Source organism: Nematostella vectensis, chromosome 14, assembly GCF_932526225.1.
Source record: "Nematostella vectensis chromosome 14, jaNemVect1.1, whole genome shotgun sequence".
NCBI lineage: Eukaryota > Metazoa > Cnidaria > Anthozoa > Actiniaria > Edwardsiidae > Nematostella > Nematostella vectensis.
Window position 1 is genome coordinate 4,013,954 of NC_064047.1, and position 20,154 is coordinate 4,034,107.

Here is a 20,154-nt window from a genome sequence, read left to right on the forward strand (position 1 = left end):
AGAACAAGAAAAAAAGCAAAAAATGCACATTTGATGTGAATATACCCCTCAAAACCGAAAAAAAACAGCATAGTTGCTCTCATTTTAAAAAGATGCCCGGAAAGGGAAAAGTTGCCGCAAATCCTAAAAGTTGCTCAAAAGTTGCCGAGCATCTTTGGGACAGCCTTAGTCCCTCTACCTCACCGTCATGTGGTTTAATGTCAATGTCAATGTTTTTATTTTTTTTATTTTGCTAACGTTTTGAACACGCGCGAGTTTGCAACCCTAAAATTCACATGATCCTTTTTTGTTTATAAAAAAAAAAACACAATAAACATAATGCAGCCTGGAAACTACTTGAATCACAGAATTATTTATTATATTTTTCGACCGTTCGTCAATGCTGACGTCAGCAGGATTTACTGCACAAGGCCCTCAACACTAGCATCCTGAATATTTAGCACGCGCGCAAAGGATCATGGCATAGTTAAGTACGCTCGAATAGAATCAAGGGATTTGCTGAGCCCCGTTCCGGTTTGTCAACGGAAATTTGACGAAGGGGGAGGGGGTAAGCAGAAATCATACATAGCAAGCAAAAAATGCTTCGTATTATTTACTTTAATAATATGCACTTTCACTGATATACACTTGGTATAATATATATTATAATATAAATATCTATGTTCAAAAGAGAAAAGTCAAAGTTTTTTTAAGGAACTGAAAAACTGTTTAAAAATAATTCGTGTATCCCCTTATATTCAAGTGAGCTTTAAGCACGGTTTTTACCCGCATGTTTATTAATCTTGTGACCAAAGTTCCGTAGAACCAAAACTAGTGAAAACCAGGCTTGAACACTAAAGGAACTTTTGTGAAAATCATTGGTTTTACGAAGACGATGTTAAAAACCAGGTTGTAGCTCAGTCTACTAAATTGTGCACATTCGATGGTGCCTAATAATAACCTATGACAAGATGGAGGGCATTTTAGACCATGTAGTTTCATATATTATTATTATTTCGCTTTTTTTCTTAATCAGAAATCATATTTGATAAAATAAGGACGTTTGCCAAATCACTCTACCTCAGGAAACAATAAATTACTATAAAAACCGAATGACAGCCACCAATGAATTTAAGACGAACATATAGTTTTAAATAAAAAAGACCAGTTGTTATTTACATATATACATCAACATATATTCATATATAATATAATACTAATCTTGATCCAGTTATGGTCTGGGTTATTTTCTTGTGTTGTTCCTGATAGTATGACAAATATGACGTCTACTATGTGTATCATTGTTCTCTCAATCATTAGTGACGTCATTTATGACGTAAAATGGTTCTATTTCTGACGTCATACAATATTTTGACAGGAAATGGCGTGTTGCTTGGTAAAGGATCTCGTACGCTATAGAGGCAAACTCGTTGATTTCACTTGCATTGCAGGGTTTTCTTTGCACGGAATACCTACTTATATCGACATAATAAGTAGGATGACAACTTATTCCTACGTGTTTTAATCGGTTCATGACATCATAGTAGCTTTGCAATCAAATCGCAACACGAGTTCCACGAATACCATCCAATACCATCACGCACTTGAATAACGTATTGAAACCAAGCCTTGTTCGCACGTGTGTAACCAAGCCTTGTTCATACATTTGTTACCAAGCCTAGGTATCACGTGTTGTAACCAAGCCTTGTACGCACGTGTGTTGCCAAGCCATGTTTGTACGTGCGGAACCAAGCCTTGTTTGTACATTTGTAACCAAGCCTATTCATCACGTGTTGCAACCAAGCTTTATTCGTAAGTGTCTTTCCAAGCCTTGTTCGTACGTGTGTAATCAAGCTTGGTTTGCACACTTGCCTTATTCGCAAGTGTACATGTTGCTATCGAGCCATGTCCACATGCGATGACCACGCCTTGTTAGCACATGTCATACAACGCCCTGCAAGCACTGTTTCTCATACCTCTCGCTTAGACTTGGTCTTGCGACAGGATCGGATTTCACAGTATTGCCATCTTGTTTTCTCAAGTGTTGTATAACACCAAGGACGGTGCTTGCGCCCCCCTGGATTCCGGCAATAGTTATGCTTGCCAAGTCCTTCCCTGGCAGCCACCAGGGGGTCTGCCATTTCCGTATGTTGGTGCGGCCATTGTTCGTTCCAAGGTTGGCATGTTACGCCCTTGGCAGTAAAGTTCATTGTACCGCGGTAATCACGACCGTCCCTTGTTGTGCTGTTGAAGCACCTTTCTGAAAAAAAAAAAAACGACCTACAATAAGAATGACACATGAAAAAGATACACATTTGGCCCTAGACCCCTTCTTTCAGCTGGGATGCTGAGTAGGCATATGTAGATTGTGCTCAGCAGCTTTTAAGCAACTTTTGACGTTTTGAGCAACTTTTCGTAGGACCAGCAGCCTAGGGCAACTTTTGCCTTCCATGGCAACTTTTAAGCAAAAATTGGTATAACATCGATCCAAACCATCAAAACGTCCGTTGTTTATCTAAAAAAATATTTTATCAAACTAGATTTTATTAAAACGGCTCCCAAATGGTCCTGGACAGTCCTCACTTGTTTTACGTGTGCCCACGAAATCTGGACAGCCGCTATATTTATCGGGGTAGGTACTTCACTCGCGAAGTGTACTCTACAACTTAATTATTTCACAATAACTAACAATCTACTAATAAAATTAATAAAATACTAGATATAACTAGTAAATAAATAATAATCTTCTTCCGAAGAGTACGAATGTGATACCGACAAGAACCCTGAGTGGGGATATTGAAATTTGTGTAAAACAACTTAGTTACAAACGAGATAGCTTGTCCGATTAATGTGAGGCATGGCACCAAAAAAGCGAAATAATAAAACACAGTTTGATAACGTTATTCTTAAAAAATAATGAACACATTCTTATCTGTTTACATTGTTTGTTCCATAAATGCCAAATTTTGTGAAAAGACACAAGAAAATCATTATACTTCAAAGATATCCAAAATTTCCTGTGTTTATCAGTTCAAAATTAGAATGCGCGCGGGGGATTCACATGAGTATAGCTTTTGCCCGCAAGGCATATTAGGAGAATTCTGATAATAAATTTTACACGGATATTTTCCCCTCGACAAAGCTCAACAGGGAGGCAATAAGTAAGTTTTCTTTACTACTCATGAATTAGAAGAAATTTTCTGGCATCAGGGGGTCGGTAGACAATTACAGACGGTACCCCCCCTAGGGCTCCCTTCGGAAGTAATAAAATCGATTTTCGAAACTGAAGGAGAAATGTTTGCCTTAGCCGATAAGGGGAAATAAGAAAACTGAATAAAGGCCATTCCGACCAGCTATAAGCATGCGCACGCATTACAAGCTTGCACAAAACGAAGCGCGCGCTGCATGACGGTAGTTAAGGTAGGTTTCAATGTCGAGTGCGCGCATGCTTATAGCTGGAATGGCCTACATCAAGAGAGCATAAGATATATATTTTATGCTCTATTGCCTACATGTAATAATGAATTGATTTTTATGTAATCCACGCCAGCTATCGTATTACTGTGAGTTTTAAGATCACTTGACCAAATTCAACCAATGATAACGTACCTGGTTCTGTAATTCTATTGCAGTTGTACATTGCATGCACTTGTGCGATGTCTATCCACGACAAGCCCTTCCTTTGGCCTATTTTAGCGTCAAGGTCGCGATATTTCTTTCGTATTTTGATTGTGGGTTTTCCATTCCTGCTGAAGAATTTGGCTCCATAATGCATTATTGAGTAGAAATCATACGCGTAGCCCATTGAGTCCATCAATCTTTTAGGCATCTTATCTGTGGAGTAAATAAAATTTGAGTTAAACCTTTACGTGAAGATCAGAATACTGCCAAATCAGAATCCAAATAATTCTCTTGTTGGCGTCTCAAATGTGGATGACCCCCAATTTTTTTTCTCCGTGTTATCGTCCCCGTGGAGAAACAGATAGATATAAGAAGGTTTGACAAAATGTTGCTGCTTCTGATGATAATAGATGTCAATGATTGACTGATGATAATGTTGCTGCTTCTGATGATGATAGATGTCAATGATTGATTGATGATGATGTTGCTGTTTCTGCTGCTGATAGATGTCACTAATTGATGATGTTGCTGCTTCTGATGATGATATATGTCAATGATTGATTGATGATGATACATGTCAATGATTGATTGATGATGATAAATGTCAATGATTGATGATAATGTTGCTGCTTCTGATGATAATATATGTCAATGATTGATTGATGATGATACATGTCAATGATTGATTGATGATGATAGACGTCAATGATTTATTGATGATGATGTTGCTGATGATTGGATTCTAATACTGCCGTTGATGATAATGGCGCAGCTGATGATGATGGTGACGGTGATTGTGCTGGTGGGAATGTAGATGATGGTGGTTGATGATGGTGATAATGAGAAGAACAATCTTGTTTTAGCTGATAATGACATGATGGTGATGGATGTGAAGATGAAAATGACGGTGAATTTATTTTTATTTTTATAACCTTGAGAAGAATGATACTGGTGGTAATGATGACAATGATGATGATAACTTTGATGATAATGACGATGAGACTAATGATACTGGTTGTAATTATGATAACGATAAATTGATGATAATTGCGATTCTTTTGACGATGAGAATAATAATACTTGTGGTAATAATGATGATAACTTTAAGGCTAATGGCCATGCGTATGGAAACGCTGTTGGTAAGGATGGTCATGATGATGATCTTGACGCTAACATATACTTACTGAACTGATCAAGGGCGTCTGGTAAGATATTCTCTCGTATGATTCTGATGTAATCATCGCGGTCCCGTCGGCTCTGCTCGTGCCAAAACCCGATTGCGTGACCGATCTCATGAATAATAGTCCCGACAAACTCACATCCGGGACCTACAGATATCTTTTGCTCTCCGCCAGCGCGTCCAACGTAAGACCAGCAACTGAAATTAAAGAGTGACATTTAGCCGATTCTTTGTTGATGTTTACATCAAAGGTAAAACTGTTTATTTCGAGAAAAAATATCTGCCATTGATAATAATGGAAAATAATATATCTAATAGAAAAAATATTAAAATTTATACTCTCCGATACCCTAGATACTAGTAGAAGCGTAAAATGTTGGCTTAATTTACGTAAGGATGAATTATTGGAGCTAAATATTTTTCTCATGATTTTGAGTTTTTTTTAGACCACGAAAGTGAAGACATCTTTCAAGATTCAATGTGAACACAAAAACCACAAAGACATAAATGAAATGTAATATGTTTTATTTCGTCTAATGTCATCAATTCATCATATGCTCAGTGTTCGCTCATATCGTTATGATCGTTATTTTGTTATGTCACTAACTAGCGGACATTAATAAAGGTTTATATTCCACGCCACCACGCGAACTCTGACATACGTCACCGATTGATGACGTATCTCCGCGTGGCGCTTGTTTTCCGGTCCGATTGTTAAAATGCAAAGAAAAACTTATTCCACCACGCTTTCTTGCTAGACTTATCACTATATATAGAAACAGCTTCTATTGGTTTTTCCTGACCGCAAGGTTTATCGAGTCTCAGAGCGCTCCCAGCTATTTGCATACGCACAAGGGAGCGAAGTTTACTTGTAAATTCAACCGGGTCGTTTTAATACGGAGGTTAGAAAGCTTAGGTCGAAGTCTTTGTTGAGGCATTAGCATACCAATGCGTAAAACCTACTTAGAATGATAACTCAAGCCGAGAGTTTTTCCATAAAAGCACGTAATGTGAAGACATAGGGTAAAATTGTTGGCTCCGTGGGAACTACTAGAGGTTTGGTGATGCATTATTGGGTGTAATAATGCTTATCCTTGAGCTTTTTTTCGGTCCCTTAACCAAGGCTTATTAGGAAATCAAGAGCATTTAGGACTTAAGAAGTTTTTATATCTAGTCCACTTGTAGCCGTCATTCGGAACGAGTGACAGGTCCTTCATATTTCTTAAGCAGCGATCAATGTTTTTATCCTTCCACCAGAGGCAGCAAAACGAACGCGGCCAAGAAACTCGCACTCACTTCTACAGCGATAAATGACCTCCAGCGATAAAAAAAAAAGGAAAATCATGTCGAGATGTCATTACAATGGCAGACAAGCCTAAGGCTAAAAGGTTAAATTTCGCAATGGAACCCCTTCCCCAGTCGCTTGGAAAAAGGCACACAAACACTTAAAACCATGGCAAATATAATTATCCGATTTTAACTGATGTAAGCTTGAACGGCAGGTGGAAGAGATAGGCATCAAAACATGGAGGTGTGGAGTGCACTAGTTAATATTTCGGTAATTGTTTTATCACTAAGTGACATTTTGACGGGAAATGCCATCCTTATTCCGCATAGTTTGCGTTTTATTATTAGCATCAAGAGCACAAGAAGCTTACATTTGAGCTCCTTGAGTCTTTTAAAACAAGAGTGCGCTGCTTCTGCTATAAAAAGTCTTTCTAGACTAATAGGATTGTGTGAACGCCATTGTTATTGTTCGCTTGGCTTCTAGAAGTTACTTCTATTTGTCAAAGACACTATTCGATAAGTCACAACAACTGGGAAAGTTTAGCGATTTTATTATCTCCCGGGAAATCAAACGATATCTAAGTAATGCGGCTTTTACAAACGCTGTTCATGATTGGATAACGAAATTGCTGAAATTCCAATAGTTTTTTGTAAGGAAAAGGACTAAAAGTTTAATAAAAATTGCTTTGAAAGTAAGAGATTGTAAAAAGAGCAAATGAATTTTATTGAGATCCAATCAACATTTAAACGGCTGCCTTGTGAACTTAGTAGAAGAATGCAGTTTGACTTTTATGAACTTGAGAAAATAAAGAGCGATAAGCTTGTGTCAAAGTTGCTTAAACTTTGAAAGAAAACTCGCGTGCATCTCCACACAATGATGAATAAGCTCTTCATTTTTACCTGTCGTAGTCCACGAGTCATGATAAATGCGCGCCATGGTATATTCCTGCAATGTCAACTTGCAAAGTTGGAATTGTTTGCTTAGTAATCTAAACACGCTCAGCCATTCGTATGCTGAGTCCATTCATTTGGGCTCCACGCTACGAGAGACTCCTAACCCCTGGGAGAGCAATTGAGCAAACGATGTCTTTATCTATGTGTGTGCAAACGGTGTAGTAAGATTAGCATCGAATCCAGCGCCTTGCATACTTTATTTGCTAAAGAAATGCAAACGAAAAACCAAAAAGATCCGTTGTATGCTAGATAGGGTTCCGGTTGTCTTTCTCACAAGCTCCCTCTGATTACTGTTCACGGCTGAATGAACTCATTAATGCTATCTATGGCACTGCATTTCCGGTACTCAAACTCGACAACAAATACTGCTTGCTAGAAAAGGTTTCGAAAATGAAATAAAATCTTATACTCGTCGAGATAAGATAGCGATGATCAAAGTGTGTGGTCGCTGAATGATTATTTTTTCCTTTTTTTTTCTAAGTTTCTGACCCCGATTAAAGCTTCATCTATACATGTCCCTGGGCTGGTTTCTGTAGGATTACAATGGGCCTCTTGGTCGGATCCATGGATTTGATTGAAATTGCACGAAAGATCACTTGCTCAGCAAGGCGTCGAGCCATAGAAAAAAAAAAGCAGATATTTCAAAGTTGCGTGCAATTTTATTCAAATCCGTGTAACTATTGTGAGGCAATTTGGAATGGCCCGGAAGACGGCCGGGGCAGCCTTAAATATTTTTCTTCGGTAATACAGGACTTTTACTTACCCAGTTTCGTAGACGAATTTTATGTAGTCCGTATCATCTGCTCTTTTGTTTCGAAAGCGTAGACACGTTTTTCGCCTCCAGTGACGGATTGCTTTTCGGATCTCTTTTTTAAATTTCGTTGCTGTAAAACAACAAAAAAATGACAAGCCAATATGAGAATATTTCAAGTATATTATCTATTTAATTTAGTTACACAAATCTAAGCGTAATTATCGTCAATAAACAAAATTATCGCTAAAGGCATTGAGGAATTCTTATCTAGATCCTGCACCGTGGAGCGAAGAAATCAAAATAAGTTCCATTGTAAGAAACTAATTAGATATAACGCTAGGCACTCGTGTATCGCAATAAATTACCATTACTCCTTACAACTAGCGTTCTTCGAATAACCACGATGTCATATTAATTCTATAAATCTCTTGAGAAATGTCTTGAAGGTAGTCAAACCTGTGAGCTTCTGACACTTATCAAAAAGACCCGGCCGGCAACGTTGAAAGAAAGAAGAGAAAATTGCCCCCAACATGAGGAAATTAACCAAAAGAATAGATAGAAAAGACCTGGCAATGGCCTTCTTTATTCGTCGATTAGCACAATTCTATAAGCGGCCGATCACACAAAGTTATGTTGTTCCAAATTCTCCGACACTATTCGCCCGCCTGCGAAATACCAAAACACATCTGCTGCATTTTGTAATTGGCTTGAATGAAAATACGCCATTTTTTTTAACAAATATTAAAATCTTTTTCCCGTAAAATTAGAATGTTAAAAGGTGAACAATAAAGGCTGTGACACACGAATAAACTCTCAATTTCTTTACACAACAATTTAATTACTGCACACTTTTATATGTCGTACCTAGAGTAATAGGTCGCAACCCAAGGAAAACTTTGCTAAACGCTCAAAACCGGAAAAAGGTGACATTTGAAAATGACGTATCTGGAATTCTAGGGGTGTATGTCGCCTTAATGAAGGAACTAGATTCCCTTATGGTGTAAAAAACTAACTGCAAAATTATAATATTATGGGAGTCGGAAGAGCGAAATAATTAGGGTGTCAATGACAGCCATAATTTGTTCAAGCCATCCTTGTAAGCCTTTGCACACATACAAACCCAACTGCGCTAGGGTTTATTTGAGCAGTCAACTACTTTGAGAACTCAATTTGCAACGGTTCAACTTGTATTCAGACTATCCACCCCAGTCGCAAACAAGCTATACTGGAGAGTAAATTTTCAACGTTTAAAACTAACAAGAAGAAAAAAAATATCCAGGCTCAAAAATGACAACTGTATGGTCTACGTTGTTTACTTGTAACTGGGTTTTCTATGCGATTGTTTTGTGCGGTAATTCGTAAATTGAAGCGCTCGCCACTGATTAAGATTTGGTGCTGATAAAAAGTAAAAAATAGATAGTACTTACGGAGTCTTGTGCTAATTCTAAATGGAATTTCTCCGTTAGGCCAACGGACACTCGGGTCTTTTTTCACGGCTCTTCGCCTTCGCAAGTGCCCTCCTCGCAATAGCATTCTAGTCTTTGGATCTAGAATTATATCGCCTTCGAAGAACGGACTACCGTCATATAATCTACCTAAAAAGAAACCACATTATTGAGGGAAGATGCACATGTTACAAGTAACGCCGATCAAGTTTGTGTCAGGCCGCGGGCACATCGGCTATCAATGACGAGCTAATTTCTCAATTAAACCCGTCAACACTAGGTGCTTTGTACGAAGCGGCGAAATAAGGCCACTTGGGAACCCGAATGCCAGCTCGTGTAAGAACACTGATAGGCTTATAACACACCTTCTCGTAGGGTCACTTGTTCGTTTATCTCCCAAGGTTCTCTCGGTCGAGAGTGAGATTGTGTCCGTATAATTCGTGGCAACGTAGCCCTTGGTACCCGCGATTTCTTTTTACTGTCTCGTTTCGTATCCTCTAGTAATATTGGAGTGGCAGAGACATAAGCTACCAAGACCAGAGTTAGGCATAAACTCAGTTTGTGAACTAGCATTGTTATAGTGCCAATGCGTTGACGTCCGTTTTGGCGAAAATCAAATTCAGCCTCCAAGGGGCATACGGATCAGAGGAAGAATGACAACGTGCGATATTTGTGATGTCCGTTTGTTCGGAATCGACAGCTCTGCTCTCGTATTTAAATACTCGCAGTTTGCGAGAATGCAATAAAAGGGGCGGGCAAGACTTGTTAAATAGATTTAATACAGTGTCAGTCATCGAGCTGTTTTTCACAAACAATCGGCACTGACAGATTCTTGATGGGTTAGGAGGGAACACCGCAGGGCGCAGCTCGACAATTAGTCAATTCTAATAGGGGCACACGGGACTGGCCTGATCAGGGTTTAATGAGCGTGAAGCGACTTTTCCCCCGGAAGCAATCCCGCAACTCTTTTACACGACCTGTTCTATGCCCCAGCCGAGATCGCTCGGCAATTTCCTACAGGGATTATTAGAAGCCGATAACAACACTCCGGTACGGGTTAGTATGTTCTTATCTTGGGTTAATACTCTCACGGACAGCGCCGTTGAAACGCCACTGAGAGTCTAAGATCGCACCAACTTGAATCCAAGAGGGATAACCAAGCGACGATATCGACGCCAGCGGTGAAGATGAAGTGTCTTGACTTGGGCGATAATCAGGCTCGATAAAACTTCGATTAATCTGTCAACAGTGCTGTGACGAGATTTGGGGACGAGATTGCTATCAGGACTGCCCGGCTTGCGTTTTACTGCGACCAGTTTGGCTGCGCGAGGTTGTATTAATAAGCGCGCAAGCAAGGAGCCGTGAAGAAGTAAGCGCAAGACAATAGATGTAATTTTAATATTACCCCACTGTTTATATACTAGAATGACAGCTGACCATCTCTGAAAACACGCAAGCAAATTGCCTTTGTTACTAGGAGTTAAATGCGATGAGCAATTGTCGTGGAGAAGCCAATGGGTCAGCCCTTGCAAATTACAGTCTCAGGCTTCGGCACAAGCCACGAAAATAAGCAAATTTCGTAGATTGGTTTCGTGTTTGGATCTAGGTCTTTCGACACACACGTGGATTTTTCGGTCGGCTTACAACGCGATAAACACCACAGGTCAGCTAGGATACCTGTAGTACAAGGGATTTTGTGGTGATGCCGTTGGCTTGGACACGATCTAAGGCATCACGCCTCCACTTCATCCATAAAAATACTATCTCAGCGCTCTAACAAAATTATCTAAAATAATGCAAACTCTTAAAGCGCACGCACTATGACTTAAACTTCATCATTGGACTACCTAGAACTCTGTTCTTGGTATAGTTGTGTTTCATTGATAGTACATGGATATCCCTAAAAGTCATGTAGGTATATAAATATATATTCGTGAAGCGGGGACCTGAGAATTGTATCGGAAGAGGAGTGTACAATTTATTCTGCCAATACGACAGAAATAGTATCACTTCAACTCAGCCGTGTTGACGCCGGTTTACGGTATGCGACAATCTAAAATATGCAGAAGCTGAATTTTTCACATGCTTCATCGTCTTTTCAAAGTTTTACTAACTATAAGCAAACAACTTTGACTTTCACATAAGTATGGTAGTAAAACCACTTGAAGTAAAGGATTGAAACGTTTTAAAAGTCTGTCATCATGTATTGCTTTTCAGTATCTTCAAAGCAACAGAAAAAATACAGGAGGTTTTTCATAACTGAAATGGTTCCGAAATTCTAATCATATTTTCTTAACCTTATTACATCACTGATTCTTTCACATCGCTGTCAATTCATTGTTTCAAATGTCAAAAGAACAACAGGATATACTCATAACAAAGCACGATGGTGTAACAGTTGCAAACAAAGTTAGTATGATTGACAACTCTAAGATGCGCGCGAATAAAAAAAAACATTTTATCGCATTTTGAAAATCCGCACTCTCAACCAATGAAATGTCGTTGCATTTGTATCCGACAGAGTAAGTGATTTAGATAGGCGATGAGGTTGATAAATAAATGTTTTAAAGAAGTTTATAGTTGGAAGAGTTTTTTTTTTGGGGGGGGGGGGGGAATGAGACTAACAATAATTGTGGTAAGCTTTTAAAAGGGGATGTTTTAGTGGGCGAAGGAAGGACCTCATCACTGCTTTAAATGTCTCTTATTCCATTCATAGATTTATTTTGATAGATATCTAGGAAGCAATCGCTTAGACAACAGGATAGGATTCCTAATTTCAATGAATTTTCGGCATTTTTCCAAAAAAAACTAAGTTCGCGTAGGTCTAACTTTCCTAAGATCAGAATGCATACCAATGAAAAACAACCGTGTGCATTATAATGGAAAGGATTTTTCCCTCTTTGCGGGATCGGGATTATCAACATGTATTTCTAAGGTATTTTCATATGAATAGAGTTATTTCCCCAGGTCCATGGTAAATAACAAATGTTTACTTCGCGTTGGAATAGCTTTATAGGCAACCTGCTCGAAAAGTAATTACATTTTGAAATGCGACGATGGCTGTTTATTTAGTATCTTTTGTTGGATAGGAAAAAAAAACTTAATAAGAGAAATAATAAAGTAGATATCTAAGAAAAACGAGTAGGTACACACTGTATGCCTTACAAATAAAATTACTATAGTTATTGATATTCTTTGCTATGTTTTACTATTCTACCTGTATTTTCAGTACCGAATAACGTGCTGTTTTGACTATTAAAGAATTATTGTTTGTAGAAGACCCAGCTGCCATAGAGAGTAAGGACTTGTGAAAACATGTTTTCCAACAGAGAGAAAGAGCGTGCCGCATCCGTAGATTTATACCACCCATCAGACGACAAAATTCATCCTCTGCATTGTTCCTTTTTCCTATGAAATCTAACGTCATCGTGAAAGCAGGCGCCCAAAATAGCCCAAGGAAACAAAAGATTTCGTCATAAATCGACGTGCGAGCGACCTAAACGTTTGAGGCAAAATACCTAAGATTTTTTCAAAATTCGGTTTTATTCGTACTAGGAAGAACTTAGTCACATAATAGCGAAGAATTTTCTTTTTCATAAATAGTAGATTTGGTGAATTGTTCAACATCATTCGAAATTCCGGTTTTACACATTGTTTTTATGTAAATATAAAAGTAGTTTCCGAAATATTTTAACTTTACGCTAATACCAATACTTATAAACCTTTTGTTATATTCCTTTTGAATTAAGGATTGTTGTGTGTTCATATTGTTTACGTGTGTGCGACTTAATCTTCTTCTTTTTCTGATTTTTGCCGTTTTTCCGGTCGATTCTTTCATTAAAGCCAATCACCCGGTCACGATGTAACTGGCAAACGTCCAGCGAGTGAAATAAACGTAAAAAATTCTCCTATAAAAAAACTTGAAATATACTACACAAAAAGCCATTAAAAATAACCAAAAGAAATCCTGGGTTCCCCCAAAAAATCATATCATATAACAAAAATTACGAAATTTCCTTTTTGTATGGGGTAGCTTTTTGAGGCCCTGCAGAGATCGACGCAGGGGAGCATATTTCGCCGCAAAATACCCTAAAAGAGATACCATACTATTTTTTTTTGTAAACTCTAAAGAATCACTTGTTTATAATTGGAATTATTTGTTTTGAAAACTTAAGTTAAATGGTTACCCAACATGTGACGCTACCTGATAGCACAGGTTTGTTTTTAAAGAGTGTTTACGTGTCAAAGATAGAATAGGAGGAAATAATTGTGGTGAGGTTTTATATCACATTCCACGTGAACTTCCACGGGACCCAGGAAACTCATGCTGGAAATGGATTAAAGAACTACGTGCGGGTACGGTACAGCATAAGCTGCAGGAGAGAGAAGACATCTTTGACATCCGTTTCTCGCATTTATAAGCATGCATTTATAAGCGTTTAATTGAAATTAAACACTGCAAAACAACAAGAATTATGACTGAAAAGGCACGAATGCTGATACACCTTTCTCAAAACAACTTGAAGATAAATTGCAGACAAGCATCAACACAGTAGGTTCACATGAGCAAGTTAGCATGTTTTTTTCAAATTTTTAATTCAATTAACAGAATGTGACATAAAAAATATTAAAAAATTGAATGGTCGAAGGATTAGGTCATGGTGTAAGAATGATTTGTGAAATTCAAGGAGTTAGAGCAAATAAATGATAGTTTTAATTATTTTTTCAGGACAAATAACAGGGTTTTTTTAAAAAACAAAAGTTCATTATAAAAACTTTATGAATTAATAATAAAGGTATACCAAGGCAAAGGGCAAGACCACAGAAACGCGCACGTAGTCCGAATATTTTGGCGGGAAATTGTGCGGTTTTGGCGGGAATTACTCACGCGCGCTTCAATTCTCACAAGACGATGCAAAGACGGCGCAACACAATTGATCTCGCACTTTTTATGCACTAATTACTTCTGAATAGGCACAGGAATATCTAAGCATTGTGCGATGCCGCCTAAGCAGTTCTTTTCGGACGCGTTTTGCGCCAATAGGTGCCTTGTGAAAGTTGCCGCGGTGTACCGCACAAAAGTTAACCGTGAATGTGCTTACGACGTCACCTTAAGCCGCCATTTCCTAAACTTAGATTTTCATGCACGCGCGGGTTTTCAAGTGATACTGAATCTAATTACGTCAAACATAATTTTAATTGCCTGTTATCGCTCTTTTGTTTCATTTTATATGTGCGCGTGTTATAAAAATCACACAAAGAGAAGGTTATTAAATGTAGAATGCAAATTTACTAAGATTTTAAGACAAAGGTTTCAAGGCTGCAGCCTTATAAATGTTTTTTATTCTTGATTTACTCTTGATTCTCATTTATGCGTGGTGCGCTCGCGTATTTGGGCCCTGCTGAAAACCATTTTAAAAAAAGGCAGTAGAAATATCGGTTTAAGTTTTTGCCTACCACAGCTTCCATAAACAGAACGACCGAGTTAGAGTATTTGTCAACCGCCATTTTGCCGTCCTTGCAAAATACAATGTGCGAGAAAGCATTCAATCTGCTGATTTTGGAAGTATTAGGATATTTTCGATTGAATTGAGTAAACGAAAATTTCAAAGATTGTTTCTCGATTGTGATTTTGAGATTTAGGTTGAAGTGTACATTCAAGAAATCAAGAACCAAGGCGTGGCTAACAAGACCTCTATTAGGGTAACGGTTGGTAGGGAATCTACGACACATATCTATTCGTTTCCTTTTTTACATTTTTTGTTGTCTTATTCGTTAAACCGTTTTTAATGGGTTTAGTCAATCTCCCTTTCACACAGTGTATAGGCTTCTTATGTCTTTTGTCAATCAAACAATGGTAAAGATTCACCGATTTGTTCGCAGACATAATCACGGGACGTAGACATTTTTTTGTGTTGTGTATTTCGCACAAATTCATTACTCTCCAGGCCCGTACCCAGGATTTTTTGGAGGGGGGGGGGGGAAGGGGGGGGGTGCGAAATCCGAAATAGGTGGGGGGGGATGGGGGGAGAGTGAGTTCTCTGATAAAAATCTGACCACCCCCGAAAAAACAATATTTTATGCCTTTGCCAGTATTTCCACGGGACGTTTATTGTCGGATTTGACTACATACCAGAGTGATCTAGCTTCTGCTTTATAGTTTTGTCTACAAATAGTATGTCTATTGAGAACCGAAAGTGGACCTCCGGCCATTGTGTGTGTGTGGGGGGGGGGGGGGGGGGGGGAGTGCGTTCGCACCCCCTGCACCCCCCCTGGGTACGGGCCTGCTTTCTAGGCCATGTTGATAATTTGTGAAGTGTTCCTCTTAATTTTTGTTCTCTGTGTTAAACATTCCTTTAAGCTATTCCCCTTAATAAGTTTCATAAGAGCACAAGAGATTTTACAGCCAATTTGTTGTATTACAACAACACACAATCTAAGTCTTTTCTTGGCTGCTGGTAACAGAAGGTGGTAATTCTTAACGTATAAATCTGTCAATGATCAAATTAGAAAGACCACAAACAAGTTGCAGAAAAACTAGGTTGTCTGTGTAGGTACTATATTGTGGAAACAGGGTAATTAATTAACAAAGGTTTAAATTTGATGTTGTAAATCTCTTTGAAAACGGGAGTGATGCCGCAGATGTTTTGTTTTCAGCCAATTGTTATTTAATGATGCAAGGTTCCCAATGAATGCGTCTACTACCATGCCATAAACCACTAGCCTACAAACATCAAGGGGATTAAAGCCGCATTGTCAGCAGTTTCGCATGCGCAGTCGAGGCGACCGTTGAGTAATTAGCATAACAATCGAAGTGTGTGCGTTGGACCAGAACAATGAATAAACCCATCAAAACACTCAATGCGTGAGGTCTTGAGAGGTTACGTCGCCGGCTGTTTTCCCGCGTTATTTCGTAGGTTTTTAAAATACGACGGAATTATTGAACTAAAAAGAGGTTGGCTTAGAAAATGGAGGAAAGCATAGAGGAGGAGATCGAAAGAAGGACTCCTGATAGACAAAGCGTACAGGTAAGAAATGAGAATTTCTCACGTTCAGAGGGCAGAGCGGTAAAAGTGCATTCTTGTTTTCGTGTTAAAGAAGTAGGATTACTAGTTTTTCTAATGATAATAATGCACGTACATCTTGTAATTGCAAGAGCACTTGCTCTCGCAAGCGTGTTGAGGACGGAGCGAGAGCTCGAGGTTGCCCATGTAAAGGCGCAAATAAACACTGCAACTCCTCTTGTAAGTGCGATACACGATCAAAGCCGTGCCAAAATAAGGTAAGCAGTTATTATTTACTAAAACACACGACGAAAGTTATGCTATTTTCCTCTCCTGTAATTGTTGTTCGAAAAGTTACGGAGAGTAGACATCTTCGCTTGTGACCTTTCAATACTTTGCAAGGCCACGCTTCTTACAAAAATACACTTTTATCTTGGCTGGATTCCAACGTCAGTGATCAAAATAGAAAGCACAATACTCCAATACATACCATATTCATCCCATTGACTTATTTACTCTTTTAATTTTGTCGGAAGATATTGAAAATTCTAAAACCATACGTCACCCCTGTGTTTCATGTAAGCTTACTGTCTGCAATCCTTTAGTAAGTGCATGCTTCCATTATTTTTTTTACAGGAATCGACAACAAGAGAAGTTCATTCCACTTATGGTCCTGGTCCTAGGACGACACGAAAATCAGAGGAAGAAGAAATGAAGGAGGCAAATCGGCAAGTAAAGGTGCTGTTCAGGGCCGTAGCAGGGGGTGGGGCACTGGGGCACATGCCCCCCAATATTTTCAAAAATTATAAGTAAATGACCAGTAGGGGCGTGGCTTTGCCCCAAAATATTATCTTAATGTTTCTGTATTGTGCCCTCCCCCTACCAATATTTTAAAGCCTGTTACGGCACTGCTGTTTAATGCTGTTTTAGTGTAATAACCCTAACAAACCATCTCACATCATCCATAAGCTTTAGTCTCCTCCTGAACTACACTCCATTTATCCATGTTTTACCATTTCTGTTGACAAGTTATTAACTAGCATATCAAATAAATCAATAAAAAGGTAAAGGAAATTGATAACCAATCCCTCCCACCTGGGATGATGATGCTGATTTTACTTTCTTTAACTTAGGAATTTATAGACACACTGGATTTTGAAACAATCAAAAGCCTATGTGCAAAAAGCCTGCAAAGAGGAGTTGGAAGCATGGACTTCATTGACTCCCTTCTGGTCATGGAGGATGATGACAATGACAGAGAGGAGGAAAATCTTGGCCTTGCAATGGAACCAATGGATGTCGCAGGGCCAAGCACTCACCCACAGGGCCCCACTGCTGTTGGCATTACACCAGCACCAAGACCACCAGGGGAACCACTACCAGACTGGTGCAAATGTGGTAATTGCCGTGAAATGCCACAGCAAATTAAAAATGTTTGCTGTGGTAAAAGAAATTGTGAATCCACGAAAGCAAAGTTTGGCAAGCTCTGCCTGGATGTAGAGGTATTATCGCTTGGTATCAGGTCATCAGCAGATATTAGGAATGATTGGCACGACAGCAGTGCAAGGGCGTTTCGAAAGGCAGGCTACAGGAACTACATCCTTGACAAGCATGGGTACCTTGGCAAGAGAAAAAGAAGAGTGGCCCCCTCATGCATTGTATGGCAAATAAGACATCATTATCCTACTAGAACTGGGATTTACATGGGGTTCAGAGAGAACTAGAGAGGTTTAGCATAAACGTCCCTTTTTGATAAACCAGATAAACAGATGTCAGTGCAAACGACGAATGACAGTTCTATGACTGAAAGGTGCTTTTCGGTATTGATTATTTATAAAATTAAAGGCCATAAAAAAATCTGGCAATACCAGAGCCAAACATTAGCTTAATACGAATTATCCATATACTGTATTTGGTAAAAACTAGACCATGGTACATTTGATTTAAACTTCCATTCTCCAATTGCCATTTGCACTGACAATGTTTTTTTATTAGGTGTATGCAATTATGCTGATTGAAATTCGCCCATATAATAGAAGTACATAAATTGGACTATTTGAGAGCTGTTATTTAAACAAGATATATTTTTGATGCTTCAACATCAGGGTTATCTAAAGTAATTGTTGGGTTAAGCTGATTTGGAGTTTTACCATGCAACACAGTGGAATAGAGCTAATTTAAATAAATTGCCACAATGGGTAAATACTGAGTGGTAATAAATAAAACATTTTATTGAAAATTTCTCTGAATTGCTTGGCAATTGTTTTTAACAGCTCTGGTCAGAACAAAACAAACTTTGAAGGTTTCAGTTCAAAAGTGTTTATTTATATATCACAAATTATGTCTCTTGTAAAAATGGAATATATGTATATATATATATATATATATATAATATCAAATCAAATAACCTTAAGTGGTGTATAAGCTGGTTTCCATCACTCATTTTCGGTGCTAGGAGGTCTGAACCTCGACTGGCGTGCTTGAAACAGTTCAAGAGAGCTAACAGGCTTGGCCATTGCAAGGGTTGGTTGGATTCAGGCAGGGTCATCCTCAGCTAAACTAACATGCCGGGTAATTCCATCAATGTCAGTGAATCGTTTTCGGAGAATCATGGCCATCAGCATTGGGATGTAGTCATAAGTCTTGCCTACTTTGATTATTCTCAAATTCCACTCTTTAGTGCCTCTATTGTATTTTCTTGATACCATCTGCTCTCCCTTATCATTGACTGCTTTCTCTCTGCCTTGGTGGAAGTTCCAATCAATTGCAGAAAGCTGCTTTCGGGCCTTATATGCTTCATACCTATAACAGATAAAACAAATTTTTAATGTAACTGTGACTAACTTCCCTTTCCCTTTTAAAATCATAGGTATGAATTTGAATCTTCTAGATGTAATATCTATTCAGAATACAAAGTTTATTTACTCTAATGATTTTGGTATATAATTATTATCATTATTATTATTATTATTATTATTATTATTATTATTATTATTATTATTATTATTATTATTATTATTATTATTATTATTGTTATTATTATTATTATTATTATTTTCTGATTGATCCACATGGTATTTAGATAACTGCTTCACAGTATGTTGTTTCTGCAGACTTCATGGCCACTAATCCCTGGCAAATGATGCTGAATTCCATTTAGTGTCATTGAAAGTCATCCATTTAGTGTCATTGAAAGTCATGTGTCATGACAAATGATGAAGCAAAAACCACTGCAGTTCCAGATAGTAGGAAATTAAAGATATATATTGACATTTGTGATTTTTTCTATTGGAAATGATTTCTAAAATGGTGAGTGAATAGGGATTTATCCAAGTTTGAGTAAGTTTCATTAACAGAGTGTGTATTAACTTACTTGTCCCCCTGGTCACTGCCAGCTTCACTAAGAGATATCTCTGGGTCTGCCATTTTGTTGTGGTGCTTTCCTACTGGGGTTGACGTTTGCGGTTCTGATAGAACGGCATAGAGACAAATGATTAGTAAATATTTCAAATAAAAGTAAAAAACTAAGATGAACATCTGGTATCGATTCAGAGAGTCTCATTAGGAGGACAAGAACGCGGTAAAAGTCTCACCTCGTATGGCTGCTGCCTTTTGTTTTGGTCCGCCAGTTGTTGTTTTTGTAAACCTAGAATAGACACAAGAAGTAGGAAAAAAAACATCTTTAGCAAAGCAAAGTAACGACCTAAAACCTCTCGAAAAGAATGCGATATATAGCTCTAAGGACAACAAATGGCTGGCAAACGCCGAGTCGCTCGAGTAAATAGACGCTTTTCTTAACTCCTGCCATGTGCTATAAACATCTTTCAGCAATCGAACGCGTATGTGTTGCTGCTCCCATGTTTTTTTTCTTTTCATTGGATGCTCTGGCGAAAGCATTGGTCGACCGCCGAGTCTCGTGCGAGCACCCGG

General features: G+C 38.4%; 3 protein-coding genes across 3 annotated transcripts; 1 reads left to right on the forward strand and 2 right to left on the reverse strand.

Moving 5' to 3' along the window:
* Positions 1-579: 579 nt before the first annotated feature.
* On the reverse strand, positions 580-13,856 carry LOC5500920 (zinc metalloproteinase nas-4). Its single transcript, XM_001622244.3, has 6 exons — positions 9,586-13,856; positions 9,203-9,370; positions 7,785-7,905; positions 4,785-4,978; positions 3,589-3,813; positions 580-2,239 (listed from the first exon to the last, which is right to left on the reverse strand). The coding sequence occupies exons 1-6, from the start codon at positions 9,791-9,793 to the stop codon at positions 1,950-1,952; spliced, it is 1,206 nt and encodes a 401-aa protein (XP_001622294.3). The 5' UTR covers positions 9,794-13,856; the 3' UTR covers positions 580-1,949.
* Positions 13,857-15,970: 2,114 nt separating this feature from the next.
* On the forward strand, positions 15,971-19,503 carry LOC5518084. Its single transcript, XM_048721749.1, has 4 exons — positions 15,971-16,248; positions 16,353-16,502; positions 16,861-16,962; positions 17,358-19,503. The coding sequence occupies exons 1-4, from the start codon at positions 16,189-16,191 to the stop codon at positions 17,946-17,948; spliced, it is 903 nt and encodes a 300-aa protein (XP_048577706.1). The 5' UTR covers positions 15,971-16,188; the 3' UTR covers positions 17,949-19,503.
* Positions 18,528-19,953, reverse strand: LOC5516739. The gene is made up of 3 exons (XM_048721750.1): positions 19,818-19,953; positions 19,598-19,691; positions 18,528-19,026 (listed from the first exon to the last, which is right to left on the reverse strand). Exons 2-3 carry the CDS (start codon positions 19,648-19,650, stop codon positions 18,759-18,761), a joined length of 321 nt encoding a protein of 106 aa, XP_048577707.1. The 5' UTR covers positions 19,651-19,691; positions 19,818-19,953; the 3' UTR covers positions 18,528-18,758.
* Between the last annotated feature and the right edge of the window lie 201 nt (positions 19,954-20,154).